The sequence below is a fragment of the Argentina anserina genome, chromosome 1 (genome assembly GCF_933775445.1).
Source record: "Argentina anserina chromosome 1, drPotAnse1.1, whole genome shotgun sequence".
Taxonomy (NCBI): Eukaryota; Viridiplantae; Streptophyta; class Magnoliopsida; order Rosales; family Rosaceae; genus Argentina; species Argentina anserina.
Genome location: NC_065872.1, coordinates 14,898,740 through 14,924,804, shown reverse-complemented (window position 1 = coordinate 14,924,804; position 26,065 = coordinate 14,898,740). Strand labels below are relative to the sequence as shown.

The following is a 26,065-nucleotide window of genomic DNA, read 5'->3' as shown; positions in this document are numbered from 1 at the left end:
TTGCAAATAAAATTGCTTGCTATAGTAAGGATGAACGTATTGAGCTAGATCGTGCCCTTTCACAAACATACAAGCAATTGCGTGAGGACATGGGATACCAGATAAAGCCCATCTCCTACATGTGCAATTCATCGTAGCCAAGTTAACCGAGTGTTGAGATTGAAAAATAGTGCCACTTGTTCCATTTACCTCATATACATAATCAGTTGACCTGGTTGTTGTGTACGCATAACTTCGCGATGCATTTTTGTTCAAAATCTTCTGAATTCTTGGTCCAATTTGTCCCTTCCACTTAAGACCAGCACATCTTCTATTGGCTAACCTTGTCATTGTATTAACCCTGATCTTCTCCATCAAAGTTAGAATTGGCTTATCTCTTGCTTCAATAATACTGGCATTGTAAGACTCACATAAGTTATTCAACAGTAAATCACACTTTGTTTCTGTCCTAAATGCTGATCTTGTCCAGTGACATGGCTTTTCATGTTTTTCAAACCACCTCCATGCCTCTGGAGACTCAGCTTTGATTTCCTCATAATGCTTGATGAACCAACTTTCAGTCGTATCCCTTGCAGCAGCCCACACCATATTTTTCAGAGTAGGACCAGGATTTTTCTTTTTGAAATTATTGTACATGTGTCTGACACAATGTCTGTGTTCAGCTTCAGGAAGTAAGTGTCTCACTGCATCTAGCAACCCTTTTTGCTTGTCAGACATGAATACATAAGCAGCCCCGGAGTTCATATCCATCTTCAGGTCAAAAATCAAAAGCTGAATGAACCAAGTCCAACTATCATAATTTTCTAGTTCAACAATGGCAAATGCTATTGGGAACATGCCATTGTTAGCATCAATGCCTACTGCTGATAAGATTTGCCCGGGATATTGACCCTTAATATGGCAGCCATCTAAACCTATAAGGGGTCGACACCCCTCAAGCCATCCTCTCTTGCAAGCATCAAAGCATACATACATTCTTTTGAACTTTCGAACATCCCCCTCCATTTCTGTCTTTAGAACCACGGTTGAATTTGGGTTAGTCTCTTTTAAAACAAGTGCATAAGTTTGAAGTAAGTTGTATTGTTGTGCCTCACTGCCTTCATTGAGTTTTAGTGCCTTTTGTCTTGTCCTCCATACTTGTTTCACAGAGATATTCTGCTTCAAATCCTCCTGAACAGTGTCCATGAAATTTTTCCTTGACATGTTAGGATCTGCCTTCCACCTCTTCTGATATGACCCTGCGAGAAACGTGGTGGTGCACATGTTCACCCTAGGCACCCGAGGGCAATTGTTGTGAATCAAGTCACATGTCTTCACTACGAATACAGGTGAATCATCACTAATAGCACTAGCAAGTAACCAAAATGGGCATTGTCTTTCGCTCCTCTTACCTTTCTGTTTCTTTCCACATACAACAATGACTTGTTTCTTATTGTTTTTCTGAAAGTGCAGATTTGCCTGGTTAACTACTGCATAACGCCTTACTACATCCTTAAACTGAAACCTATTATCAAAATGCTGGCGTACTTCAAAGTGGGGGTTTTTCATATCTCTTTCAGGGACCCATTGTTTCCCTTTGATCTTTTTTCTTTTACTTGATACTGAACCATCATCAACTTCATCACTAGATTCCTCAAGTGCACTTCCCAACTCATCACTATTTTCACTATTGTCAGATATCTCACCAGCAAAACCCATATCAGTCCATTCCTCAATCTCATTAATATCGTCAACATTTGCATTGAACTCAACATCATCTACTTCAACACCATATGCTTCACCATCATCCTCAAGGTTTAACTCATAATCACTATCAATGAACTTGTCATCAATCTCTTCTAACATTTCAACATCATCATCATGCTCATAGTCTTCTTCCTCCTCACTAGCTTGAATGTCCATCTCTTTCCTTTTCCCCTTATCATTCCCCATATTAGCAGCGTTAAGTGGTACCATAATGATCACTGGCATGAAATTTAAATGCGGAACCACATCTGAAAAATCTTTCATCCGATCCTCCTCGTCACAAATTTCCACATTTCTGTCACCTCCTCCAACAAAATATACGTCTACCTTCCTAGTCTCAGGTAGATCTGCGAGCATGCGCACAACATCCTTATCAATCCTAATAGGTAAATATTTTGGTTTTGAGTGACATTTGAACCAATAATGAACAGGAGGCTTTCTATAACCTAATCTCCAAGCAAGGCAATTCAAATCTGTCCAAGAAAATCTCTCTGGATCAATCATTTCGACCCAATGAACTTCACCTCCATTGTATTCAAATCTTTCACCACCAACTTCAACAAATTGGCCACCATGGTGTATCTCCAAAATGACATACACATCTGAACAAAAAATAAAACAGTATATATGAAAGCAAAGAATAAGAAGCAAATGTTATTGAAACTACTCTTCATTCCAGGTCCCCAGAATTTATTCCATAGTCCACACTAAACCGACACAATCTCAAGAATATTAGGCATTAATCAAAGTGAATGCCACTAACAACATCATACTAGTTTATTCACAATTTGGCAATTAATAATTGGTATATCTTCATTGAACAACAAAGTACATAACTTTTTTTTTAATTAGATTTCAGGGCCAAAATCCCAGTATATGCACATGGACCTCAGAAGCTAGATTTACTTCATTAATTCAAAAAAAGGACAAAACAGATTCTTAAAGGTACAATCCCAAGCATAAAACACATTGATGTATCAAAACGAGGATAAGTGAGAGATTACCATGATATTGGAGCTCACCACGAACTCTAAATTCCCTCCAATGATTAGCCAACATAAGTGACTTCGAAGAGTTAAATCGCACTTCACTCCACCTTTCTCAATTACGAACCCTAAATTAGGAAGACATTGGGTTTTTGACTGGGTTCGAATGGTGAAGAGAGAGGGGATTGCAGCAGAATAAATATAAATAATAAAGAAGAGTAGAACTGTAGAAGACTGAGATTTCAATGGGTTTGGTGTAATAGTTACGAAAGTGTCCTTGGAAATAATAGCATGTGAGTAGCACGTGGTCAGTTTTAACGAAAATAGTGACGGAAGTACCAAGGGGGAAAACAGAGAAGAACATGAGGTACCAAGTTGTCCTCTTTAATACATCAGGTACCAAACTGTCCAATTGAGCATACTTCAGGTACCATAGGAGGAATTTACCCTAATATGTAACACAAAATGCTTAATAGTAAATATCATGTTTCAGCTACGGTTATACAGCTAGCATATATCGATGCACCGAAGTCAAATTCGTGAATTACCTCCCCAGTTTCAATGTCTTGACTCTTCTCCTTCCCTTCGTGGTAGTACATATGTTCTCACACCGCCAACTATTTTCGAGTCAACGCCGTCCATCTCTTCCATATGGTCAATACTGTTCGGCATCACACTTCTTCATACATCTCTCTCTCCTCATTTCCTCCCCCCAACTCACTCCAACACCACCACCACCACCCAACCCACCAGATCTCCTCCTCATCCCGGCCGCAATGAACCCACCACCGCCGCCGCCCACCACCCCCAAAAAAGAGCTCCAACTCCAAGGCCCCCGCCCTGCCCCTCTCAAGCTCAGCAAAGACTCCGTCAAAATCAAGAAGCCACCTCCCCACCCCCACAACCTCCGACAGAACCCACCTCAACCAAATCGACACTTCCAGCCGCCGCCGCAGCACAACCAGCCGGTGGTCATCTATACCGTGTCCCCCAAACCCATCCACGTCTCCGTCGACGAGTTCATGTCCCTCGTCCAACGCCTCACCGGCCCTTCCTCCTCTCCCCCCGGCGACATCTCCCCCGCCGCCCGCCTCGCCTCCATCGAGAAAACCAGCCCCTCTTCCGATCACAAGTACTTCCCTCCCCCCGCCGCCACCACCGCCAATGACGACGACTTCATTGACAGTATTCTCGAAGGAATTGACATCACGGGTCAGTTCCCGGGGATACTCTCCCCGGCGCCCGCTACTATGCCGCCGATCCCACCTGGGTTCTTCTCGCCGGTCGTGGAAGAACCTCAAAACTTCAACAACTGGCAAGGAGCTCCGAGCAGCAGCAACGTCAACAGCGGCTTCAATAGCTTCATGGCCAGTCCTTCGGCTATGTTTTCGACTCCTCTGGTTTCTCCGAGCCCTTCTTCATGGGATTTCTTCAACAATTTCTTAGAGCGCTTCTAGGAGGCTGGGGAGCTGCCGGCCGGCGGTGAAAGCTTTTTGTTTTCTACTGTATTGACATTGTTGACTGACTTTTTATTGTCGTAAATTACTAAATCGTAGAGATCAGAATAGTCGACTATTTATAATTTTATATGTAGCAAAGATGATTGTTGGTATTTCCTATTTGGATTTGAGCGTTGAACTTAAACCCTCTCTTTGTAATGTGGATGAATTTTGAGCAAGAGTTATTCTCTCCCTCTGTTAAGTGTCTAGTGGAATTGAGGGTTAAACCCTTCCTAGTATCTTTTGTATGCGTTGCGGCGTTTGTAATTGAGATTGCTGTTGTTGAACACAGAGGTTAGAACTTGAAGAGAACAAGAATTGGGTGTGGCATATTGAAGGGCATTTACATAATGGTCAGGTGATACTGTGGCAACTTGTAGACCACTTCTTTTCAAAATAGGTAAACTTGTTGCATGTTCACCAGGGAAGCATATATGCAAGTGTTCTTGTAACTCCAAAACCAGCTTTAGCTTTTCTTCTATTGCCAAATGATAAGGTACTTTTTTATGACAAAATGATGAGTGCCTAATTGGTACTTGAAGCAATATAAGTTCCCACATTGGAAGAATTTGGAGCGAATGCAAAGTTTTATATGATTATAGTTAACATGTAACTAATGTTATATATATTTATTTATTTATTTATGATCAAAATTAACCAAAATTTGTTCTTATTTATGTATTATTGTTTGTTTACATGCAATCTAAATGGAGGAACTGTATAATTTGAAATATGCCAACATTACCATAAACAACCAAATTTAAAAATATTGTATTATGTGTCATACAATATTTTGAATTTGTTTTATGGTAACGTTGAGGACACATTCTTTGCAACAGAATTGAGTACACCGTGATGTTAATCTGAATTGTTAAAATGTAAATATATTTTCTTTCTCAGCTAATATTTTCTTTAAAAACATTCTCTCAGATTTTGAAGAAGGCATATTTTAAAACAAAAGAGTTTGGAATGAGTATTTGTAAGTGTAGTACGAATGTGGCAACGTTGTACGATTTTTCTCACCAAGTACGAATTGGTTGGAGAATTGCAGGTGCAGTAGATACTACAAAGCTTTTAGATTGATCGATCATATGAGAATTGGCAAAGGGGAGGCTAATGTCCTTCACCTGTCTATATCAATTGGTGATTAATCTTATCGGCAACTTGCCTTGGATATAAATTTGTTATCGTAAGCGTAACAATTACACGGTCTTGCATTTAGTCAAGAGCATGTGCCTTTTATGGGGGTCGTTTTCTCACATATTGAAGTAAAGCTACATTTTGGCTGGCATCACTAGGAGCAGCGGAGCAGCACCTTGGTAGGGCCGTATATGCAAGAACGTAACACGATTTTGATGTAGAAATTTACTGGTTACAATATCGATAGAACATCACTTGTTGTAATAATGCTTTACCTCAAAAACAATATATATATATATATATATATATTGAGGTCCGAGTAGTTTTAACTAATTAACTTACAATTCTTACGGCTCTTATATGAGAAACCGATAGAAGCATATAATATAAATAAACATGTTAATATGAATTTAAATTCAAACTTTTAAGATATGTGGAGTAGATGAGTTAACTATGTAATAGACTGAAACAGCCCCAGATATGGTCATACTTTATCCGACACACCTTAAAATATATAGAATTTCGAAACATAATTTATTGAATTGAAAATAATTTACATATGAACTTACAAGATGAAATTAATGCATGAGGACTGGGGACTATAGTTGAAAAATGGGAGGATGAACTAAAGCAGTAGACCTCAACACATGAAAGACTCTACGATTAAAACTAGAGAGAAAAGGAGGAAGCAGAAAAATTGAAAGTAACTAACTGAGGAGTCTGGAGCTCCTTATATAGAATTTACAAAGTGATGAACTAAAGCAAGGTCATGCTTCTACTGTGGATAAACAGTGACTTGTCTGTTTTTTTAAATCAAATACTAATACAGTTTTCAAATTAATTAGGAACGAGGACAACTAAGCCATTACATACCATTCTGCCGTCATCTTACAGATGGAACAAGAAGTTATGAGAACAGACTCTCACAATAGTACATAAGATAGACTACACATTATAAACAATTTAACCAACTCTCAAGCCTTTCATCTACCATAGAGATGAAGGTGAATCTAGAACTTATAACAAAATAGAATTCAGTCAAAACTGAATAAATAGATATAGACTTAAGCTAGACCTAAGCCCAATAAAAAACAAAATAAATTGCCTTGGAAAACCCTAGCAAAAACTTAAATGACATAAGCTCGGCCCAACAATGTATCTTGACCAAACCCAATAGTGCCAGACATTGACGTTGCACCTCCACCTTGCCGCCACCCCCTGCTATTGTTGCGGCTTGCACCACCACACCACCGCTGCCAAGATCATACCACCTTCAAACCAGAAAACCAAAGGCCCAGAGAACTCAATCCCATTACCTGAAACTCAATCCTGAAACTGACTCCGTCAGGAACTTAGGATTCGATGTAGGCACAACAACCTAACCCAACGTTCTACCAAATCCAGCCAATCCAATATGCCAAGACCGAGGTTGCATCACCCAACAACAAGGAAACTCGGGTCAACTGCAAAATCATGTTTGGCAACATAATTTGTCCGGTTTCGACGTGCCCAAAGAGCCCATCTAGACCGCCTGCTGCCACCGGACGAGAAGAATGGAGAAAATAGGAGGTTGCAGCTCTTAGGGTTTTTCTTGATAGAAAAGGTCTCAACTTGTTAAACAAACTGATGAAACAATTGGTGACTTGTCTGTTTACTGTTGATTTTCTATGAAAATATTGACTTTTGACTTTTGGTGCATGGTCTTGATTCTATTTGGTTGTTTATAGCTTGTATGGATCCTGACTATCTTGGTAGTCCGCCCATTTGGCTGGTTGACTTGGTGATGCTTCTTAACTATGGGCCGAAGAGGAGGAAGAACATTCTTCATCCTCGCTTTTGGCAGATAGACTGGCCGCTTATTCCGATAGACTTGTGCATGTTGTAGTAGTTGATTAGCCATATCCTCTAATTCGACGGCTTTGGAAGTGGAAGTTTTAGATGTTACTAATCTTGTTTTGATAGTAGATGATGGCTGGATTGGTGAAGTTTTGACTGGAGGAAGAGCAAATGGTTGGTGAGCAAAAAAGGCTACTGGAAGTGCTGACTGGGTAGTGACTGGGTTTTTAGATGGAATGATTAAAAATTCTTTAATAAATTGAGACAAGACTCCTTCTGTTTTGAATTTGTCCCACCATTTGATTAAGAAGTACCGCATCACAATATATTCATTTAATTCATAATGTCATTTCAAGATCCCAAAGATCTTATATTTTGCCATAAAAATGAGGGTAGGAGTAAACCTTTTCTTATATTCTTAAAAATCATGACTCAGGCAAATTTTGCAACTGCATTTTGAAGATCTGAGGGAGGAAAGTCCAAAGGGGATCCATGCTTTTCCCACCAGTTATTAAACCACATAGGAAATTGGCGATTGAAATTTCTATCAAAATTGATAAACCATGAATGACTAAAATATTATGTTTGATGGTGTAATATCTTGCTCCATGCTTGAACATAATCATGGTAAGTGTGGAGGGTCGGTTTTACTGTGAAGGACAAGGGGATTCTCCCCACTGGGATAATGGGATGATACAAATGATGTAAAGAGAATGATATAATATTTTGGACTGATTATTTGGGTCAAAGATTGGTTTAATGGATATTGACTTGGAGCTGTATAAGATATCTTTATAAAATACTAATGGTTTACTCGGAGGATAATGAGAATTAGGGCCAAAATAACTTTTTTACTAAAGAAGCAGGAGTTTTTAGATGACTCATGGATGGTTCAACATAGAATAGGTAATCCACATAATTGAATTGGTAGGGAGATGACCTTTTATGAATTATTAGTTGGTGAGTAGATGAATATGCTTTGAAAGGGTCATATTAGTTAACTAAAGCTGATTAATAATTGGATTTATTTGGACTGAGGGTAGTACTAAGTCCACTATTTCTATTTTCGGTTGGCAGGAGAGAATGTCATACATAGAGAACTAAGCTAACTGGTGATTCAGGTGATGACTCTTTCTTGGCTGGGGAAGGAGATCCAAGATTGACTATTGCTTTTTCAGGATTTCTCCCGAGATTTTTCTCTCTAGATGAGCTGGGCTTCATATTTTGGTACCCTATAAAAATTCTCGAGTTAGAAAATTTAGAATATGAATGCAATTTCAAAATCAAAGATGCTTAAAATTGTTTGCCATCTGGCAAAGACTTGTTTACTGACAATGTTTTGGACATCTTTTGCACTTTTGCAATCAATTCTAACTAAAATGTTTTGATTTAATAAACCATCTTGAAATTTACTAATACTTAAAACGATTAATAAAATTTCTTTTTTAAAAGTACTATAATTTGATTAAGCTTGATTCCAAACTTCGGAATGAAAACAAATAATTTATTTAGAGTGATTGAGAGAAAGTTGTTGTTTGCGGATCCCTCCATAACTTATCTCAGAGGTGTCTATTTCAACTATCTTATAAGAGTCAAAAATATGAATGTCGAGACATGGTAAGGTTTTTACATGGCTCTTAATTTCCATGACTAAGGATGTATGAACTGAGGTCCATGGAGGAGGGTTATTTTGTAATCTATCAAATAGAAGTTTGCACTGCTTCCTAAGGTTTTTGTAGAAATTGTCTACATAATTTAAAGATCCTAAAAATCTTTGTAATTGGGTTTTTTCTAAAATGACTTTTGGAAATTTATCAGCAAAGTGAATTGCTATATCTATTGGTTTAATTTGGAGTTGATGAATATTGAATCCTAAGAAGCGAATATTGGTTTGAAATAATTTAATTTTTGAGGCAGAAACAACTAAACCATTATTCTTTATTATGGTGAAGAATTAATGTAAATGTTTCCAATGTTGTTCAATTGACTGAGAGAAAATCAAAACATCATCAATGTAGACTATGGAGAAACGACTATATGGATTGAATATATCGTTCATCATGTTTTGGAATTCACTAGGGGCATTTTTTAGGCCGAATGACATAACATTTCGTTCATAATGACCAAAAGGTGTGACAAATGCAGTTTTGTATTTGTCTTCTTCATTGATTTAGATTTGCCAAAATCCTGATTTCATATCGAATTTACTAAAAATAACAGATTTTTTAATCTATTAATATGGTCTCGTTTATTAGGAATATGATACCTAATCCATTCTAATACGAAGTTAAGAGGTTTGTAGTTAATGACTAGACGAGAAGTGTCTCGCTCAAGTTCAGCATTTTTCTGAACATATAAAGCAGGGCATGACCAAATGGATTTACTAGTGCACGAATAATATTTTTGCTAAGCATATCATTGATTTCATTTTTACAAAAGTCCATAATTTCATGACTCATTTGATTTGGGCAAGTTTTGGTATAAATGTTTTTCTCATTGAATTCTTTAATGTAAGGAATAGAGACAATGTGTTTTTCCTATGCCAAAAGGCGGTAGGAATATCTGAACATATTTCTTTGATAATGTTTTTTCAAAGTTTTAAATTTTTTGTTGAAGAAAAGAATCTTGAAGTTGATTGTCAATTCTTTTAAAATTAATTTCTTATTTGTGAAACATGATTTGTTTATTTTTTACTTGAATACAATTGAGGGTTTTTGAAACATTAATTTCTTGAAATGCTTTTAAGGTGTGTATTTCAGGATTAGAAAGGAAAGTGAACTTTGTTGGTTGACCGAAAGGATGAGTGATAATGCCATCATATCCTGTGGTGAAATGATAAATTAGAGTAATAAAATGGAGACCTAAGATTACTTTATCAGTTAGATTTTTTGCTAAGACAAATGAAGTTTTGAAATAGACATTGTTTTGGCTAATGTGAGTTTTAGGGATTTCATATTTAATGTCCATTCTTGATCCATTAGCTAAACGTAATGACTCTTTTGTTTTTGCGAAATTTTTTAAAGGTATTAAACCTTCTTGAATGCAGTTGAGATTCGCGCCTGAATCGGTTAAGATTATTGTTGTTCACTGGAAATCTTCAATTTTAAGTTGGATTGTAGTGTACCATTTTCTAATTTGTATTTGTCTAATGGAATTTATAGTAGCATGTCGAGAGGCTTTAAAAGTTTCTTATCATATAAGAGATTCAAAAGGTTTTTTGGGGGTTGGATTTTAAGATATTGGTTATCTAATTTAACTAGGTTTAATTCTTATTTAATTTCTTTATTGTCATTAATGAGTTCTAAGTGTGACTGTTGATTTTTATTTCTTTTACTTCATATTGTAAATCTTGGATTGTTACTTCTTTTTTACAATTTTTGAATTTGTCAAATGTTGTAGTAAGACAAATATTTTCTTGAAGGGAATAAACCACATTTTCCTGTATGATTAATTTTTTTAATTTTTTGAGGTATTATGCTTTAAGGTCGGGTTGTCAATTTTACCTATTAAGTCTATCAATAACTCTTCTTGTTATTCTTGTTTAGACAAAACATTTATTGATTTGCACTCACATGCATCTTTACACCCAAAGCAAACATCTGGGGAAGAATGTTCACTAGACTCGGATGAAGAAGATTCTATAATATCATCTTCAGAAATGTCATTTTCTGAATCAGTATTCCTTAGTTCTAAGGTCTAGATAAGTTTTTCCTTTCTTCTTGACTTCTTTTTAGTTGAATAATAGTATTTTTAATTGGACAGTTATTTCTGAAATGACCAGTTTTGTTACACTTAAAACATTTAGTTTTACTTTTATCAAAAGAATTTCTCTTTGGTTGGCGTTGATGTTTTGACCAAGACTTATGAAATCTATTTTTAAGAATAAAATTTGTTTGTTTCAAAGTTATCTTTGTTTTTTTAATAATGTTTAAATCTTCTTTTTGAATGATAGGGAATACATTTATTGCTTGACTTTTTTTTTCTAGATGGGGTTAAAGGCGGTAAGCCATATTGCTCACAGAAGTTTCCTAATTCATACTTGATTGTTTTCTTATCTGATTTTATTTGGGCATTTAACTTCATGTCAATGCACATTTTTAATCTTTCTTTTTAGATAACTATAATTATATTTCCATAAGTTAGTGAATGGTAATCAATGTGGCATGTTTCACTAAAGACTTGTCGAATTTTGTGAGCAAATAATTTTGGAAGGCCATTTATGAAGTTTTCTTTCCAGAATGGTTGGTTACTGTCATCTCTAAGCATGACTCCGAGAAATGAACACATCTTTGTACCCTTTGAAATCACTTAGAGTTGGACACCTAAGGTTACTGAGCTGATCATGAATTCCGGAGGTAATATGACTAGGAGTTCCTATGAACTGTTGGATAATTGTGTAGAATAAAGTATTAACAACATCAAAAAATTCCCATTCCTGAGCATTTGTCAAAGATGGGAGTACCATCTTCATCTTGTTTGATTGCATGTTTAACGGATGACCTCGAATTAGAAGTGAGATGTTTTTCCCACCAGGGATGAAGTATTCCTGTAAATCATGTGGAAAGTATGTCAATAATTTTGGTTGGCTGAAATTGTGATTAGTGACATAACTATTGACTGCCATTGACATGTGGTGTAATTTATTTAAGATTTTTTGTTATGATAAATTATCAATATTTAATTCATAGGTTTTATCAGAAGATACTGAGAATTGGTTACTAAGATAATTACTCGGCTGTATATCTATGGAAAAAGGACGTTATGTCCAAGTTTTGAAAGGTCGTTTCTTTGGGTGGACTAGACTATTCTGTCTATTTACCGAGTTTGAAGTAATTGGTCTAGTTTTAAAATTTTGCTGAAACTACTACTAGTGTCACTTTCAGATGAGCAACCTCATATATATATATATATATATATATATATATATATATATATTACTTGTTGATCCTACACACTCCAACCTAGTAGTGGAATTTGACTTGTAAATTACCTTGTCACTTAGGCGTAAGCAGCAGCCATCAGACGATAAGTATCGGAATTTGACTTTCTTCCAAAATTTGCTAAAGCTTACGAGTTAGTAATGTTTACAAGAATGATCTTGTTAAAATGAACTCAAACCAGAACAAAAAGGTTTAGCAATGTCTAAGCCTCCAAGGTTTTGTTTCAGAGTATGGCTCTTTTAAAATTTAACACCACGTTTTATCACCCTAATCTTACAAGGGGCTATTTCCAATAAAGATCATCTTATTGAGTACTTATTGAGAACCTCTTTAATTTACCCACTTTTTAATTTCATATTCATATCTCGACCGTTTAATTTTTTAATATATATGAATAGATCATCTCTGCAAAATTTTATCAAATTTAACAATCGTTAAGACATTCTTAAATGTGATTTACTCATGATGAACTTGAACAGTTCAAGTTTAACAATTTTAGTTCATTTATTCATTTGATCTACTTTAATTCTTTGATGATCACTAAATTAGCTAAAAATTTATACATCTAATCTACGTTTATATTTTTAAAATCTAAACGGTTTAGATGAAAAAATAGGACCGGACAATTACTTAGAAAGTCTTTAACTAATTCTCAACAAGATGATCCTTATTGGAAAATCTCCTGGTCTGACAATTGTTTCTCTCCAAACCATGAATCCTGAAGAGTTCAGGATGCAATAACCATGAATCCTGTAAAGTTCAAGATGCAATATGCGACGTTTCTCAGTTTGTTTCTTTCTCTCTTTTTTGGGGCAAGAAAGTCCCAGCTGTAGATCTCATTCACTGTTTCATTGTATCATATAATCACTTGAGAACAAAAAGAGTTTGGACCGGCAATACTAAAATTACTACAAAATTGCAAGTTGCTTATCTTAGATAGAAAATTATTGACACCTTACACTATGAATAGTTGAATACTAGTACCTTTGAGATCGTACAGTTCTCCCAACAATGCCAAGATTGGACTCTCAAAAGTTTTGAGCTTCAGTGACAAACCACCTCAATATACATCAGCGTCCAGAATTGATCTAGTTCATGTTCGTGGTGCCACTGTAGAATTCCATGCTGCCCCTATTAAAGTGCCGACCTTCTCCCCCTTTATGGCTTTTGAGATATTACCCGGTTTGCTTAGATTAAACACAACAACTGCATCATAGGAAAGAAGAGATGTAAAGAAGAGCTTTTTAGGGTTGGATATTGTCTACACCAATTACATATGAAGTAAGAGAACATTAAAAATATGCAACATTCTAAACATACCAGGAATTTTGTTCTCCTGACATAAAGTAATGGCAGTCATGTCCATCACTGAAAGATCTTTTGATGTCACCTCCTGATATGTAAGAGTATCAAGAAGACGGGCATTGGGGTTACACCTAGGATCCTCATCGTAAACTCCATCAACATTTGTAGCTTTCAGCACCACCTCTGCATTGACTGGGTAAACAGTTCACAGACAAATGTAATTAGTTTGAAACACAAGAAAAAAAAATCTGAGCTTAACACTAGTTATCAGTCAAGCTGCAATTCAGCACAGACCCGTACAGCCATCAATAAAAAGCGTAAAGGTATTAGACCATCCTATAAGAACCATAGAACCACCATTGTCTGCCTGACACTTGAGGAAATATAAGTGAACTTTCAATAAATAATACAAAATATTTGACTCACTTTCAGCACCACGTAGTGCTGCAGCAGTATCTGTTGTAAAGAATGGATTTCCAGTTCCTGCTGCAAAAATCACTACCCTGCCCTTTTCCAGATGCCTCACAGCCCTTCGACGTATATAAGGTTCTGCAACCTCAGACATCCGAAATGCAGTCTGCACTCGAGTAGGGATACCAATACTCTCCATTGTGGCTTGAAGAAATATTGAATTCATTACAGTAGCCAACATCCTATAAACTTGAAATACAACAATTAGCAACTAAAACATCAGGCATCTAAGTTCTGTACAGGTATCACAAAACAACTGAGAAAAAAAAATCTCACTTCTGTTATTCAGTATTACAAAATGGAAGTACCTAATGCAATCAAGAGACTGAGGGATTGTATTTGTGGAAAAAGCACCCAGTTTACAAAATTATTTGGGGTATACCTTTACTTTTTTCAGCTTTCAATTATAACATGCTCATGGTGGATTCAATGTTTACCAACTCAGAAACAAAATAACTGCAATTTTACAGTCCAACTCTACGATAGATATTATTTAAAAAAATCCAGAAATATGACATGTCATTGCCAACTTTATAAACATGTAAAGAAAAGAAAATGCATGCAACCAAAAGTCTTCACATGTAAGAACCTGATTGAAGGAATTACCCAATGTAATCAGCGGATGAACGGTCAAGACCACTACTTCCAGTCCAGGAAGCTCCACGGAATATATTTCCCCCACCAACAACAATGGCAACCTGAAATATTTGATATGGTGACGAAAATGTATTGCTTGAAAAATAACTGTGTTTTGGATTTCTTAAGCTGACAATGTTACAGGTATATTAGCAATGTCATAGCCAGCAACTTGAATCAGCCTTACTACCCCTAGATCCAATTCATGCAAGTTTGTTAATAGCTCTTAGAAACCCCGGATCCCAGTCTTAAATTTAACCTGAAGCATTTTCCTGAATAGAGATAGTATATAGATTCTAGGCTAGGTTAGTGGAAATGCTAAACATTTCTAATAGTTATTCCACGTCTAGAATGGTCTAGATAGTTCCATAATCCCCAAAATGTGACTAAGTTTAACTTGCTACATCAACATGACATGACAGATGGTTACCTCAATGCCGAGGCGAGTCACAGATGCAACCTCCCTTGCAATTTCCATCGTTACCTATTGCAAGGGAAATTAGAAGTTATCAAGAGAGCATATTTATCAATGATGATTTAACAATGTTAAATTCACACCTTCGGGTCAATATTCTGTGTGTGATCTCCAGCAAGTGCTTCCCCACTTACTTTAAGCAAGACCCTTCTCCATTTATAAGGTGGTCTGGACAACCCAGCTTCATTCATTGTCACCTCAAAGGGAGCCATAGACGACATTTGGGTATGTCTACTTAGAAAATAAAATAAAATTTTGAAATTAGCAAACAATTTAAGGTACATAGTCAATTTCCCGCACAAAACTCATAAATCATGCTAGTAAATTAAAGATGCCACCTGCTCATATTGAGATTGCTACAACCCAAAGTTTACCACCATAATTGTAATGAAAATGAGGCTAACGAATCAATTTCTATCATAAGTTTGCAGTTATTGATGTATGTCATGCTTCAAACAAAAGAAAGTACAGAGAAATTTCTTTCTAATAAACTCACATAAACCTCATACTATGATACCTAAGCAGTTTATTATTTGGCTTAAGACCTATGTTATTCTTAAGCAATGTCTAAAACTCTAGTTTAGTCCCTAATTGCTCCAGAATGCTTCAGCGTGTTGATCTTCCAAATATCTTTGGTATCATTGTAGACCTGAATCAAGGTGGAGTCGCATTTGGGCTCTGATATAATATCTAAAGTACAACAAAAACTCAGGAGGGTGGGCACGGGGCAGTTATGAGAAAAGTTTAAATTAGTTCCCCATTTGTTGTTTATTCGTGTTTCTACAGACCCATTAGAGAAACTTCATGTCACTGTAGGGATAAATCTACATGTGTGATATGTCAGAACTGAACTTGAAGCAGCACAGCCAGACCATAAACCGGCCTTCAAGACCAAGTAGGGTTTTTTTTATTGCTTCTAAAAATCTCCTACTTAATGTAGTATTTCATATCCAACGACTAGTGTTAATGTCAAGGGGCTGGTCATCAAACTGTCTGCCTCTTTCTACCAAACCTTTCTCATATTCCTCACATTCCCAAATCTACATATAGCAGGTTAACAAGTGCTTGACTGCAACCCAAATTAGTCCAGACATTTCGACACTCACCGCGACTCCTAGCATGTTGCATCCATTACTGCGAGCGCGTTCAATTTGTATACTTCATACACAAATTCATTAACCCATATATACAGTAAAAAAAGGACAAGAAAATGATCAACATACTCAAAAAGAGTTTGAATTAAAGTCGAAAATGAAACCCAATCCAATTTGTTTCCCTCTTAGACATTTCTACAAACACCTATTGGAACACGCGATTAACTAAAAAACAACTAAAATTTAGGCGCAACCCAACACACAAAACGCAGAAACAAAGCCATTCAGATCTCATACCTTCCATTTCCATTGAGCGAGTCGGAGCCGGAATCAGAATCAGAAGACGAGCAGCTAACCATCAAGCGCTGATTCCTCACAACCAAACCGTGTCTCCGGGGCTTCAGAGAGCTCAGAGGAAATAGAAACGAAGAAGAAGAAGAAGAAGAAGAAGAAGAGGAAGAGACGGCGTTGAGAGACAAAAGCGGAGCAAAGGAAGAGGCGGCTGCCATTAAGAGATGGAAATTGAAAGCAGAAGCAGCCTCCGCAGCGCCAAAGCCCCTGTGTTTCAATAAATAGGCTGCAAATGAGGATAACGTTAAGAATGAAACTAAACGACACGTCGTTAATCAGTTTTGACTGCTGTCGTTTATATTGAATTCGATTTTGGTTTTAACTATAAAATTTCCATTAGGCAATTGGCGCCTCCGAGATACGTTACCAAGGATTTTAACCTCTAAAACTATCCCGCCGGAACGGAGATGATGCAAGTCCCTTCGGATTGATGGTTCGGAAATCCTTTGGTCTTTCAACTAGGGTTTGTTAGGAAATGAAACACAAACCCTAGTTCTGATGCCCATCGAAGACCGGCGCCGCCCCCTACCCATGCCATTTGGGAAATTCCGGTGGCTGTAGGGGATACTTACATCAGTTACATGTGGGAGCAAACTCAGACTCGTTGATGGACCAAGTAGGGGATCAATCTCCTACGCATATTCCCCACATATATAGGATCCTTTTTGTATGGCCTTGATGGTACTTATGTAAATGAATTGAGTTTAAGCATAAAAAAGTCACATGCACTTGTTCTCTTAAGCGACAAAAATAATAGACATGCAATCCTATCTATTTATATTATGTTACGTTACTTCAATTTAGTTTAAGATACATTACTATTCCCATACGAGGTTTTTCTTTCACGACCGTTCCATCGATCTTTTGTGAAAATACAATAAATTTGAGGACCCTGTGATGACCTCCAAAACTTAGAAGTCATAAATCAATAAACGAAAACTTGTTCAAAGGGATAATTAAATAAAACATCATATCTTAGAAAATTATAAGTGAAAGAATTTTCATGACCGAAGCATCCAATCCAGCGATGATGGCTCCACATGCTTTTTCGTTGCAGTTGAGACAATACAGGTACTCTTATATACATCGTCTCTACTGCACTTGAAATTGTTGGTGCATTGCCAGCATAGTAAGTCTATCATACAAACTAAGTTGTTAGTCGATCTGTTTCGTTTTCCAAGTTCAAGTAGAGCTTGGAGTCTTGAAGCATGCATGGCTATATACATATATACAGAAGCACTTAATTACCCTGATGGGAAACTTCTTTTTTTAATTGGTTGTTCATCTCATCACAATCAGCTATCACCCCTGAAACAACATAAATTATTTTGGAAGATATTTCAACTTTCTTGTTTACGTTGTCTCGAACTGAAAATTAAATTAAAGGGTCTTGAGAATCAGAGAAAAAAAAAAGAAAAAGAAAGGAGGGACGGGAGAAGATCATTTCAATTACTTGTAAGCGGATAATTTGGCTTATCTTCCTAGGAGTTACACTATTCAACTCCAACTATGATGATTCTTCCTATGGAACTAATGGCAACAAGCCAACAAGAACTGTCCCCTTGAGCTTCAAGTCCAAAGATGAAGATCGAGGATTTTGAACTCGTGCAACGCATGATGTATTTTAGATGCACAAAATCGCAAAGAATGTGCGAGTTTATCAGAGTGCAAACTTGAACTGTGGTACTCGTAAGAATTATTTGTAAGAATTCACTAAAAAAAATGTAGCATTAGGCACATTTAAATGTGATTTAAATGTGGCTTCAATGTGCCTTTTGCTAAGTTTTTTTGTAGTGATTAAGGTGCATGGCCCTTGATTATATAGAGCACTTAACATCTCTCAAATTCATAAAGAAAGACAAAATAATTGAGAAACTAATAAATACATTAATTAACCCCCCGGGGTCTAGCCATTTAAGGAGTGAGATCCTCTCCTAATGGACCTCTCCTAATATAGCCTAATAAGGCCATCTCCAACCCTTCTACTTAAAAGGTTAAAATGTTATAATATGAGAGCTAAAAGACATTGTTAAGGCCAGCTCTTAATAATACATTTTAGCCTTTTAAATGAGTATTAAATCTCATTTGTTTATTCAATAGGTCATATATTTAATCAACTTCTATTAATTTTAATTTTAGTGATTAATATAATTAATTTTAATTTTGATGACCTTAATATAATCAATTTAATTATGATAATTGATACAATAACTTTAGTTTTGATGATTAGTATAATTAATTTTAATTTTAATGATTAATACAATTAGTTTAAATTTTAATAATTAAAATTCGGAATGATCTCTCTACTTGAATGGATTAAAAAAAATAGTCTACATGAAGCAAATAGTTACTGATGATGATATATATATATATATGTCACGACCCCAAAATTTCGAGTATGAAACTCAAATTTCGAAGTCATGAAAACTCTAAAACAATCTCAATAAATCGAAATCATTTTAATGTTACAGCGGATCATTACTGAGTCTCATTGTATAACTCAGTCAAATAGATTATTACAAACCCAATTTATAATTCGACATTATAACAAATAGAAATGTAAAAATCCTCACAAAATCCTCACAAAAATCCACACAAAATCCTCACCACAAGATAGGATAAAAACAACTTCAAGTCCTCAGAGTAGTTCGTCGATTTCCGCTAATCCACACCTGCGGAATTATCCCCTACACCATCGAATAGGTGCACCGGGATTGTAAACACAAACCCGGTAAGCTTTGCAGCTCGTATAAGTAAAGCAACAATACAACTCGCATAAAAATATATACGAAAAATCCACAAAACATCAATTATAAATGCACTCATGTCTCATTAGACGGCCCATCTGGTTGTCTAATAATGTAAAAATATATATGCTCATGAGAAGTTGGGTAACCCCTATGTTTACCCAAATGCATTTATAATACGGGTACACATGAGCGCTGGTACACCTCTGTTACCCCTCATGTAGTACGCCGCCGAGGCCGCTGACATTGGACAACACCTGTCATCCAATATCAAAAATATGGGTACTCATAAGCCGATAACTCATTTGTTACCTCTTATGCAGTACCCCGACAGATAGAGTAGAGTTCTAACTGTATCGTAACTTTCACCCGGCCAAAGGCTAGGTTTCGAGATGCCAACACGTCTGAAGATAGAAAAACACGTCCGAAGACATAAACACGTCCGAAGACAACAATGCGTCCGAAGACATAAACACGTCTGAAGAAAAAAACGTTTTAACAAACTCTATGTTAAAACCACATACAATAACATCACATCATATTGTACAAATCGAATCATCATGCTCAATATATAAATCTCAACACCAAAATGAACTTATTCACAATGGAAATTACGATAGTATATAATATAACAAACCATATATGTACCTATTTACCATTTATACACATATACAATCCATTATATCAAATACATATCATAGTTTATTCTTTAAACTTTAGCATATTCATGAATCTCCGCAAGAGTAGATTCGTCATTGTGAGATTTTACTCACCTTATAATCTCGAGTATAATTCCACGATTTCTGAAAGTAAATCTTTTACTTGAATTATCGTTCACCTTGAAAAGATAAGAAGTGAGTTTAGAATCGTTACGTAAAACCTTAAATGCCGAAACAGTAGAAATGTTTTACTGTTCAGCAATTCCTGGTTTTTTTACGAAGTTACTGTTCACGTATTACTATTCATGAATTACTGTATAAATACATATTAAATACGTATTTCTGTACGAGTACATACTATTTTACGTATTTCTGTACGTATGCATACTATTCAAATGTAAATACTATCTCAGTAAATAACAATTACCGATTTACCCTTCCGAAAATTACTTTTACATTTACTAAATGTAATTTACATTTACATTTACCGTACATAAATTATTTTTTACATCCACCGTACGTAAAAATAAAGTTTTACAAAATTACTGTTTCGAAAATACTATTCACGCGCCGCCGCACGTGACGGCGCATGGGGCCCACGCGCCTACTCCGCACCGGGTTTCCGGAACCGAAATCGAATCGAATCAAATCACAAATATTGGGTCGGTTTCCGGGTTTTTACGGTTCTCAAAATTTACTATAATATATATTTATCTCCAAGCCTTAAACAATAACCATATAAAATACAATCAAAATGGAAATACAGAACGTCAACCACCTCTTTAGTACAATTACCCAATAGTCAACAATTAACATACCCAATTATTTAAAAAGAATTAAGAGAGAGAGAGACTGCAAACCTAGGATAATTTGGATTTTAGGGAGTAACAAAATAATAGAGGAAGTCAGAACGTAAGACAAAGCGAATATGATTTTTTTTAGTTTATATAGTGATTAGTATGAGTCAAGAAGTAAAGAAAAGAAAGTGATGAGGAATGTGGCGACGAAAGATGTTTCTTTTAGAGGTTTTTCTTATATAATTGTGAATACTTGGTTCTAACAGTTCCAAAATTATTTAAAAAAAATATGAACTGGTGTCAAAACCACAAATTTTGAACAATGAAAATTCAAAATCAAGGTTGTGAAACTCTAAAATAACCTCAATATAATTAAAACTACATTACAACAGCTGAATATCCAACATCGAGTTTAAACAACCCATTCGATTACAACTCAAATCCAAACTCATTATTTACAAGAAAGTAAAATGTACAATTTGACAAATCTCACGAAACCTCACCAAAACTAAAAGAAAACTGGGATAAAAACAGTTCTCAGCTATCACGCTGCCCACCTGTCTTATCACAGTTACTAAGAAGTACTTGTAGCACTACCCACTGCACATTGATTGGTACACCGGGATTGTAAACACAACCCGGTTAGCTTCACAACTGGTATGAGTAAACTCATGTCTATAAACGATAATCTCAAGGTCTACGTAATCATTTATTTGAGTTGAAATTTAGTACTCTGAAGTAGCACTGTTTGCTGAAAAAAGATCCCAAAAATAGCAAATTCTATGGGACACACTTAAAATGATTCAATAACTGTCTATGGCGTTGTTTTACCAGAGTTAATATTGATGCATACTCCACATCCAAGAAACACATGCTTAATTGATGACTCTTATTGTCAATCTTCTCATGTGAAGACTCCAATTGAGCGTGTTCCATTCTTACAAAATATTTAAGATGACATTAGTGGACCATATCCAACCAAATACAGATATTTTTCGGTATTTTTATGGTATAGGTTAAGAGCATTGACGCGTTGGCCACACGTCGCTTTGCTATCCACATGGAATGCTACATTTGCTAAGTTTTTAGCTAAGTTCATCAAACTAAGGTTTCACCACCCTTCCATCCTCTCAAATCTATTAGATTGGATTACGTTGGAGATGTCACCTTCAAGACCTTTGATGATTTCGTTTTGCATGTCTACTGGGATAGTCGTTGAACATATAATTCCTCATGTTCATTCACAGTACGATCCAGCAGAGTTCATACTTGGTTATGGGTACTAACCTACCGATCTTTGCATGGGGATATGTAATGATGTTTCATGCAACACCACTTATTCGTTTCAGACCCAAAACATACCAAGTGTTTAGTGCGTACTAGATGGTTACTGAATATAATCTAAACGTTTTTTTTTACTAACGCCTATTTGGTGAAGTTGTTTATGTGTCACAATTTTAGTATCTCAAATAGGTCTACATGAGACAATTAAGTATTTTGGTTGGTTATGAATCACCAACACTTGTCCGTTATTTTCAATCTACAACCGTGGATCTTTATCCTACCCTACGATATCCGTTGACGGTCACTTTGATGAGACATACTTCCCGTCGTTAGGGGGAGATATGAAATGCTCATATTCCGCTTTTAACGTTAGAAATTGACGTGGTGTGGCACTATGTCTCATTAAGATCTTGCGCTGCTCTGAGTAAGCAAGAAGTGCAATGCATTATCGACTTTCAGAAAGTCAAAGATTCGATACTCAGTGACTTTACCGATATTGTGAAAGTGACGAGATTGCCCATAAATACTGTGATGTGCCAGTAAGGTTGGAACTCTCAGAATATGGGAGAATTTCATATGACCTTGTCCTAGCACCGTTAGCACCATCCCTGACAGTGGGGATGGCACCAGTGTACGTTGTGGTGTTGTCGGCGCCCGTGGTATTGCACCACAAAATAAAGGTGTCAAATGCAAAGATGGAATACTAAGGCTCATAGCTTCAATCTTCGCTCCTACCTAAATGAGGAGAAGACCATTATTCTCTGGAATAAAAAACCAGAAAGAAGCGAGGTGCGTAGGCACAAGTATTCCACCCATCAACAGGAGATATTCTTTAAACATGTCTATCAACTAAATTTATGTGAGACGCTACCAACTACTTTTGTTGATGTTAGAGAAAAAAAGAAATATCTCAATTGACCATATAAGCGCGCGCGTGTATTAAAATAGATTGATCTCCGATGATTGATGATGTATTCGCTTATGCTCTTATTCCGTTGTAAAGTATCAACGATGAGCAATTTGACTGAAGTGGAAAGAATCAATACATGCAGAACTAGACTTGTTATATTAGTCATTGTTCATAAGTTACTGAGAAAGAAAAAATCATGCGATATTTGCAGGACTTATGGCGCAAAGATTGTCTCATTATCCTAGTATTGACTACGATAAATTATATTATATCGTTATGGACATAATTGATTTCCGCTACTTGATCAGTAGTAGTGTCCATGAAAACTGATTTGCAGCATATGATAGTGGTCATAGCATATCTGTAAAGGGATCTTCACACAAATATGAAAGTATCCGAATGACCTTAATTGCTTGATTAAGTGCCTCCAGACCATGGAGAGCTTATGCAGTTAGATTGCGATGTTCGAGAGAACGTAGTACAATTGGTTGCAAAAACTCATACCCATATGTGTTCATATGAAAGCCAATTTTGGACTCTCTATTCCGTTTAAGTAAAGATGATGAAGAGTTTCAATGAGTTATAGATTCATATATGTAAGTGTTGTTGGGACATTATTGCTTTCATCATGATGTGATTAATTATGCGCATGCATCGCATTAGACATGAATTGTTCTTTTGACATGAGTTTAGTTCTACACTTAATGAACCAACACAAATCATATCCACACCACGCCACCAGCAACTCTAGCAACATCAACATACTCCTTGCTATAGCAGGCGACACTGGCAGTATAGAAGATGTGTACGGTTCTGTCTCAGACCAAAATCAGTCATTCATTGGCCCATTCCCCCATTCCTTTAATGAGACCTATTAGACTGATCACTCAATGAAATATGGTAAATTTGGTACTGTTGGAAAAGTCTATGTGTCTACTTTCCAGGGACACCAACCATTTGATTATATCTACTGTATTGAGTGAGTTATGGTCGTTTTAGCAAAGTATGACAGTTATATCCGGGAATTTGCAAGTCAGTCAACTTCAAACTGCTCGGGTCGAGTTAGGTTGTGAACTTTATGTCATTAGAAAGCCACGGGTGTTTACTTTTCAGAAAATTTTACTGTTCACTCATACCTATTATGACGAAGAAGTTATGACCGTCTAAGTGTATGAATGTCATTCTACCTGAGAATCTGATTTTCATTGCAAACTCTTGTTTTGAGTTGCTATGCAATCTTGTTTCCTAAGTGATAGGAGCACTTTGTGCGACGTTCTTAACATGTTTTTACCTCAATTTGTACTTTGCTTAGTCCTTATTGTTGTACTATTGAGTCATTGAGTCGTAGTAAGAGTCTTGGGCGGTATTGGATGCATTTTTGTGCTTACATGAGTTTAAAACGCATAATTGGTCTAGAGTCCTAGTTTGACTAGGAATCCTTGTTAGGTTTTGAAACTAATTATCTCTTACTTATGATTTCATTTTCTTATTTTCAGATTTGATTGAAGAGATAATTAAAGAAAAAGATATGGAGCCAAGTCATGCAACAATTAAAGATGATCATTAAAGGCATAAAACATGGCATGTTTTAGAGAATAAAACATGACATGTTTTAGGGATTAAAGTATGACATGTTTTAGGGAACAAAACATGGCATGATTTAAGGGATTAAAGCATTGCATTATAATATGAGGAAATATGCAACTACCCTCATTCTTTCCTCTATATATACGTGGCTTCATCTCTCAAATAAGGAGACTTCTCATTAGCATTCAAGAGCCAAAACTCTACCAAAACACCACTATAAATTTCCCTCACAAATTAGTCAAGCCGTCCACCCCAAAACTATCATCATCTCCACCGAGTTTCACTATTGAAGACACACCTCCAAGGTTCCTACAACGTGTGATTCTCGCAACTCATCTCCATGGCTTCGTCTATTTGTGTTAATCTACAATTCTTTGTCTATGAAGATTGTAAGTTGTTATTTATGTGGAAATATTGGTTTTGTATTTGTTTTAGAATTTTCAGATTGTATTTGATATTTTTTTTTAGACTATACCGAATTTATGTTCTTATAATTATTGAAGTTTGTATTTCTATTTTTGTGTTCTAATCATCTTTCTCATACTTTTAGATAATTTTCAGATATGTGCATATGAATTTAATGCTTGGATGCAGTCTCTAAGATTGTGTTTGAGTGCTAGATTCATCAACCATATTGACACATATCGAATCATGCCCTAAGTAGGTTCGGTTTGTGTTGATTAAAAGTGGTAAAAAATTCTGGAAATTTTCATATGAAACCATGGTGGGTGACGCCACACATGAAACATATCTCCAACAAAGATTTGGTGCTTAAATGTAATCTTGTTTGATTTCTCCTCTAAGTGTTATTGAATTCGATTGCATGCAAATTTAGATTAGGCCCTAAGTCAATCTAAATGTTAATTGAAATCTTGCATGATTAGATGATCCCCTAAGGCTCTAATTGTATTGGTTTCTAAAAAGTATGTAATTTATCGAATTAGAATGCATGATAGGTTCGAACTTGTAATTATGTGGTGTAATGGTAAATTTGGTTTAAGTTTGTTAAAGAGAAGTCGATCATGTAAATAGTAATTTAGGTTTTATTTTAGTAGTTAATAATCAATCTCAAACCCCCCATTATTTGTTAACACTAAAAGTTTAGAGTTCCCTTCAATTCCCCGGAAAGAACGATCCATGCTTATTCTATACTAACGATGATGTTTTACAGGGTTTATTATAGACGTTTTAACCAACGCTCTATCACTAAGATCTAAGTTTGTCTATGTATAACATATATGATCTAAGGATGTGTGGCTAGATTAATGATTAATCATTAGCCCAAGATTAATTTTGAGAAGTATGTAATGAACGTTATATACGTTGTTATTTGTACTTCATGATTGTGACACTAATCAGGGAGAGTAATTTCGTAGACATCAGGAGGGTCTACCTCACATGATGCTATCAAATGTAGATGTTGTGTTGTGTTTTTTTTTCCTTCGTTCAAGCTTTTGTTTTCACCCAAGAGGTTTTTATTTTGCTTGACAAGGTTTTTACTGAGGCAACGTTATGTGCACCATGCAACCTAGGCATGCGACACAAGGAGAGTGTTACAGAATTATTATCCTACTATTGTGTGTGTCTTAGCCTATTTATCTA

General features: G+C 35.9%; 2 protein-coding genes across 2 annotated transcripts; one reads left to right on the top strand and one right to left on the bottom strand.

Moving 5' to 3' along the window:
- The first annotated feature begins 3,378 nt into the window (after window positions 1-3,378).
- LOC126794858 (protein MKS1) lies at window positions 3,379-4,520 on the top strand. The gene has a single exon (XM_050521653.1). The coding sequence runs from the start codon at window positions 3,509-3,511 to the stop codon at window positions 4,187-4,189; it is 681 nt and encodes a 226-aa protein (XP_050377610.1). The 5' UTR covers window positions 3,379-3,508; the 3' UTR covers window positions 4,190-4,520.
- Window positions 4,521-12,999: 8,479 nt separating this feature from the next.
- On the bottom strand, window positions 13,000-16,657 carry LOC126794827 (uridylate kinase PUMPKIN, chloroplastic). The gene is made up of 7 exons (XM_050521614.1): window positions 16,426-16,657; window positions 15,118-15,265; window positions 14,990-15,043; window positions 14,530-14,621; window positions 13,879-14,105; window positions 13,468-13,644; window positions 13,000-13,353 (listed from the first exon to the last, which is right to left on the bottom strand). The coding sequence occupies exons 1-7, from the start codon at window positions 16,635-16,637 to the stop codon at window positions 13,241-13,243; spliced, it is 1,023 nt and encodes a 340-aa protein (XP_050377571.1). The 5' UTR covers window positions 16,638-16,657; the 3' UTR covers window positions 13,000-13,240.
- Between the last annotated feature and the right edge of the window lie 9,408 nt (window positions 16,658-26,065).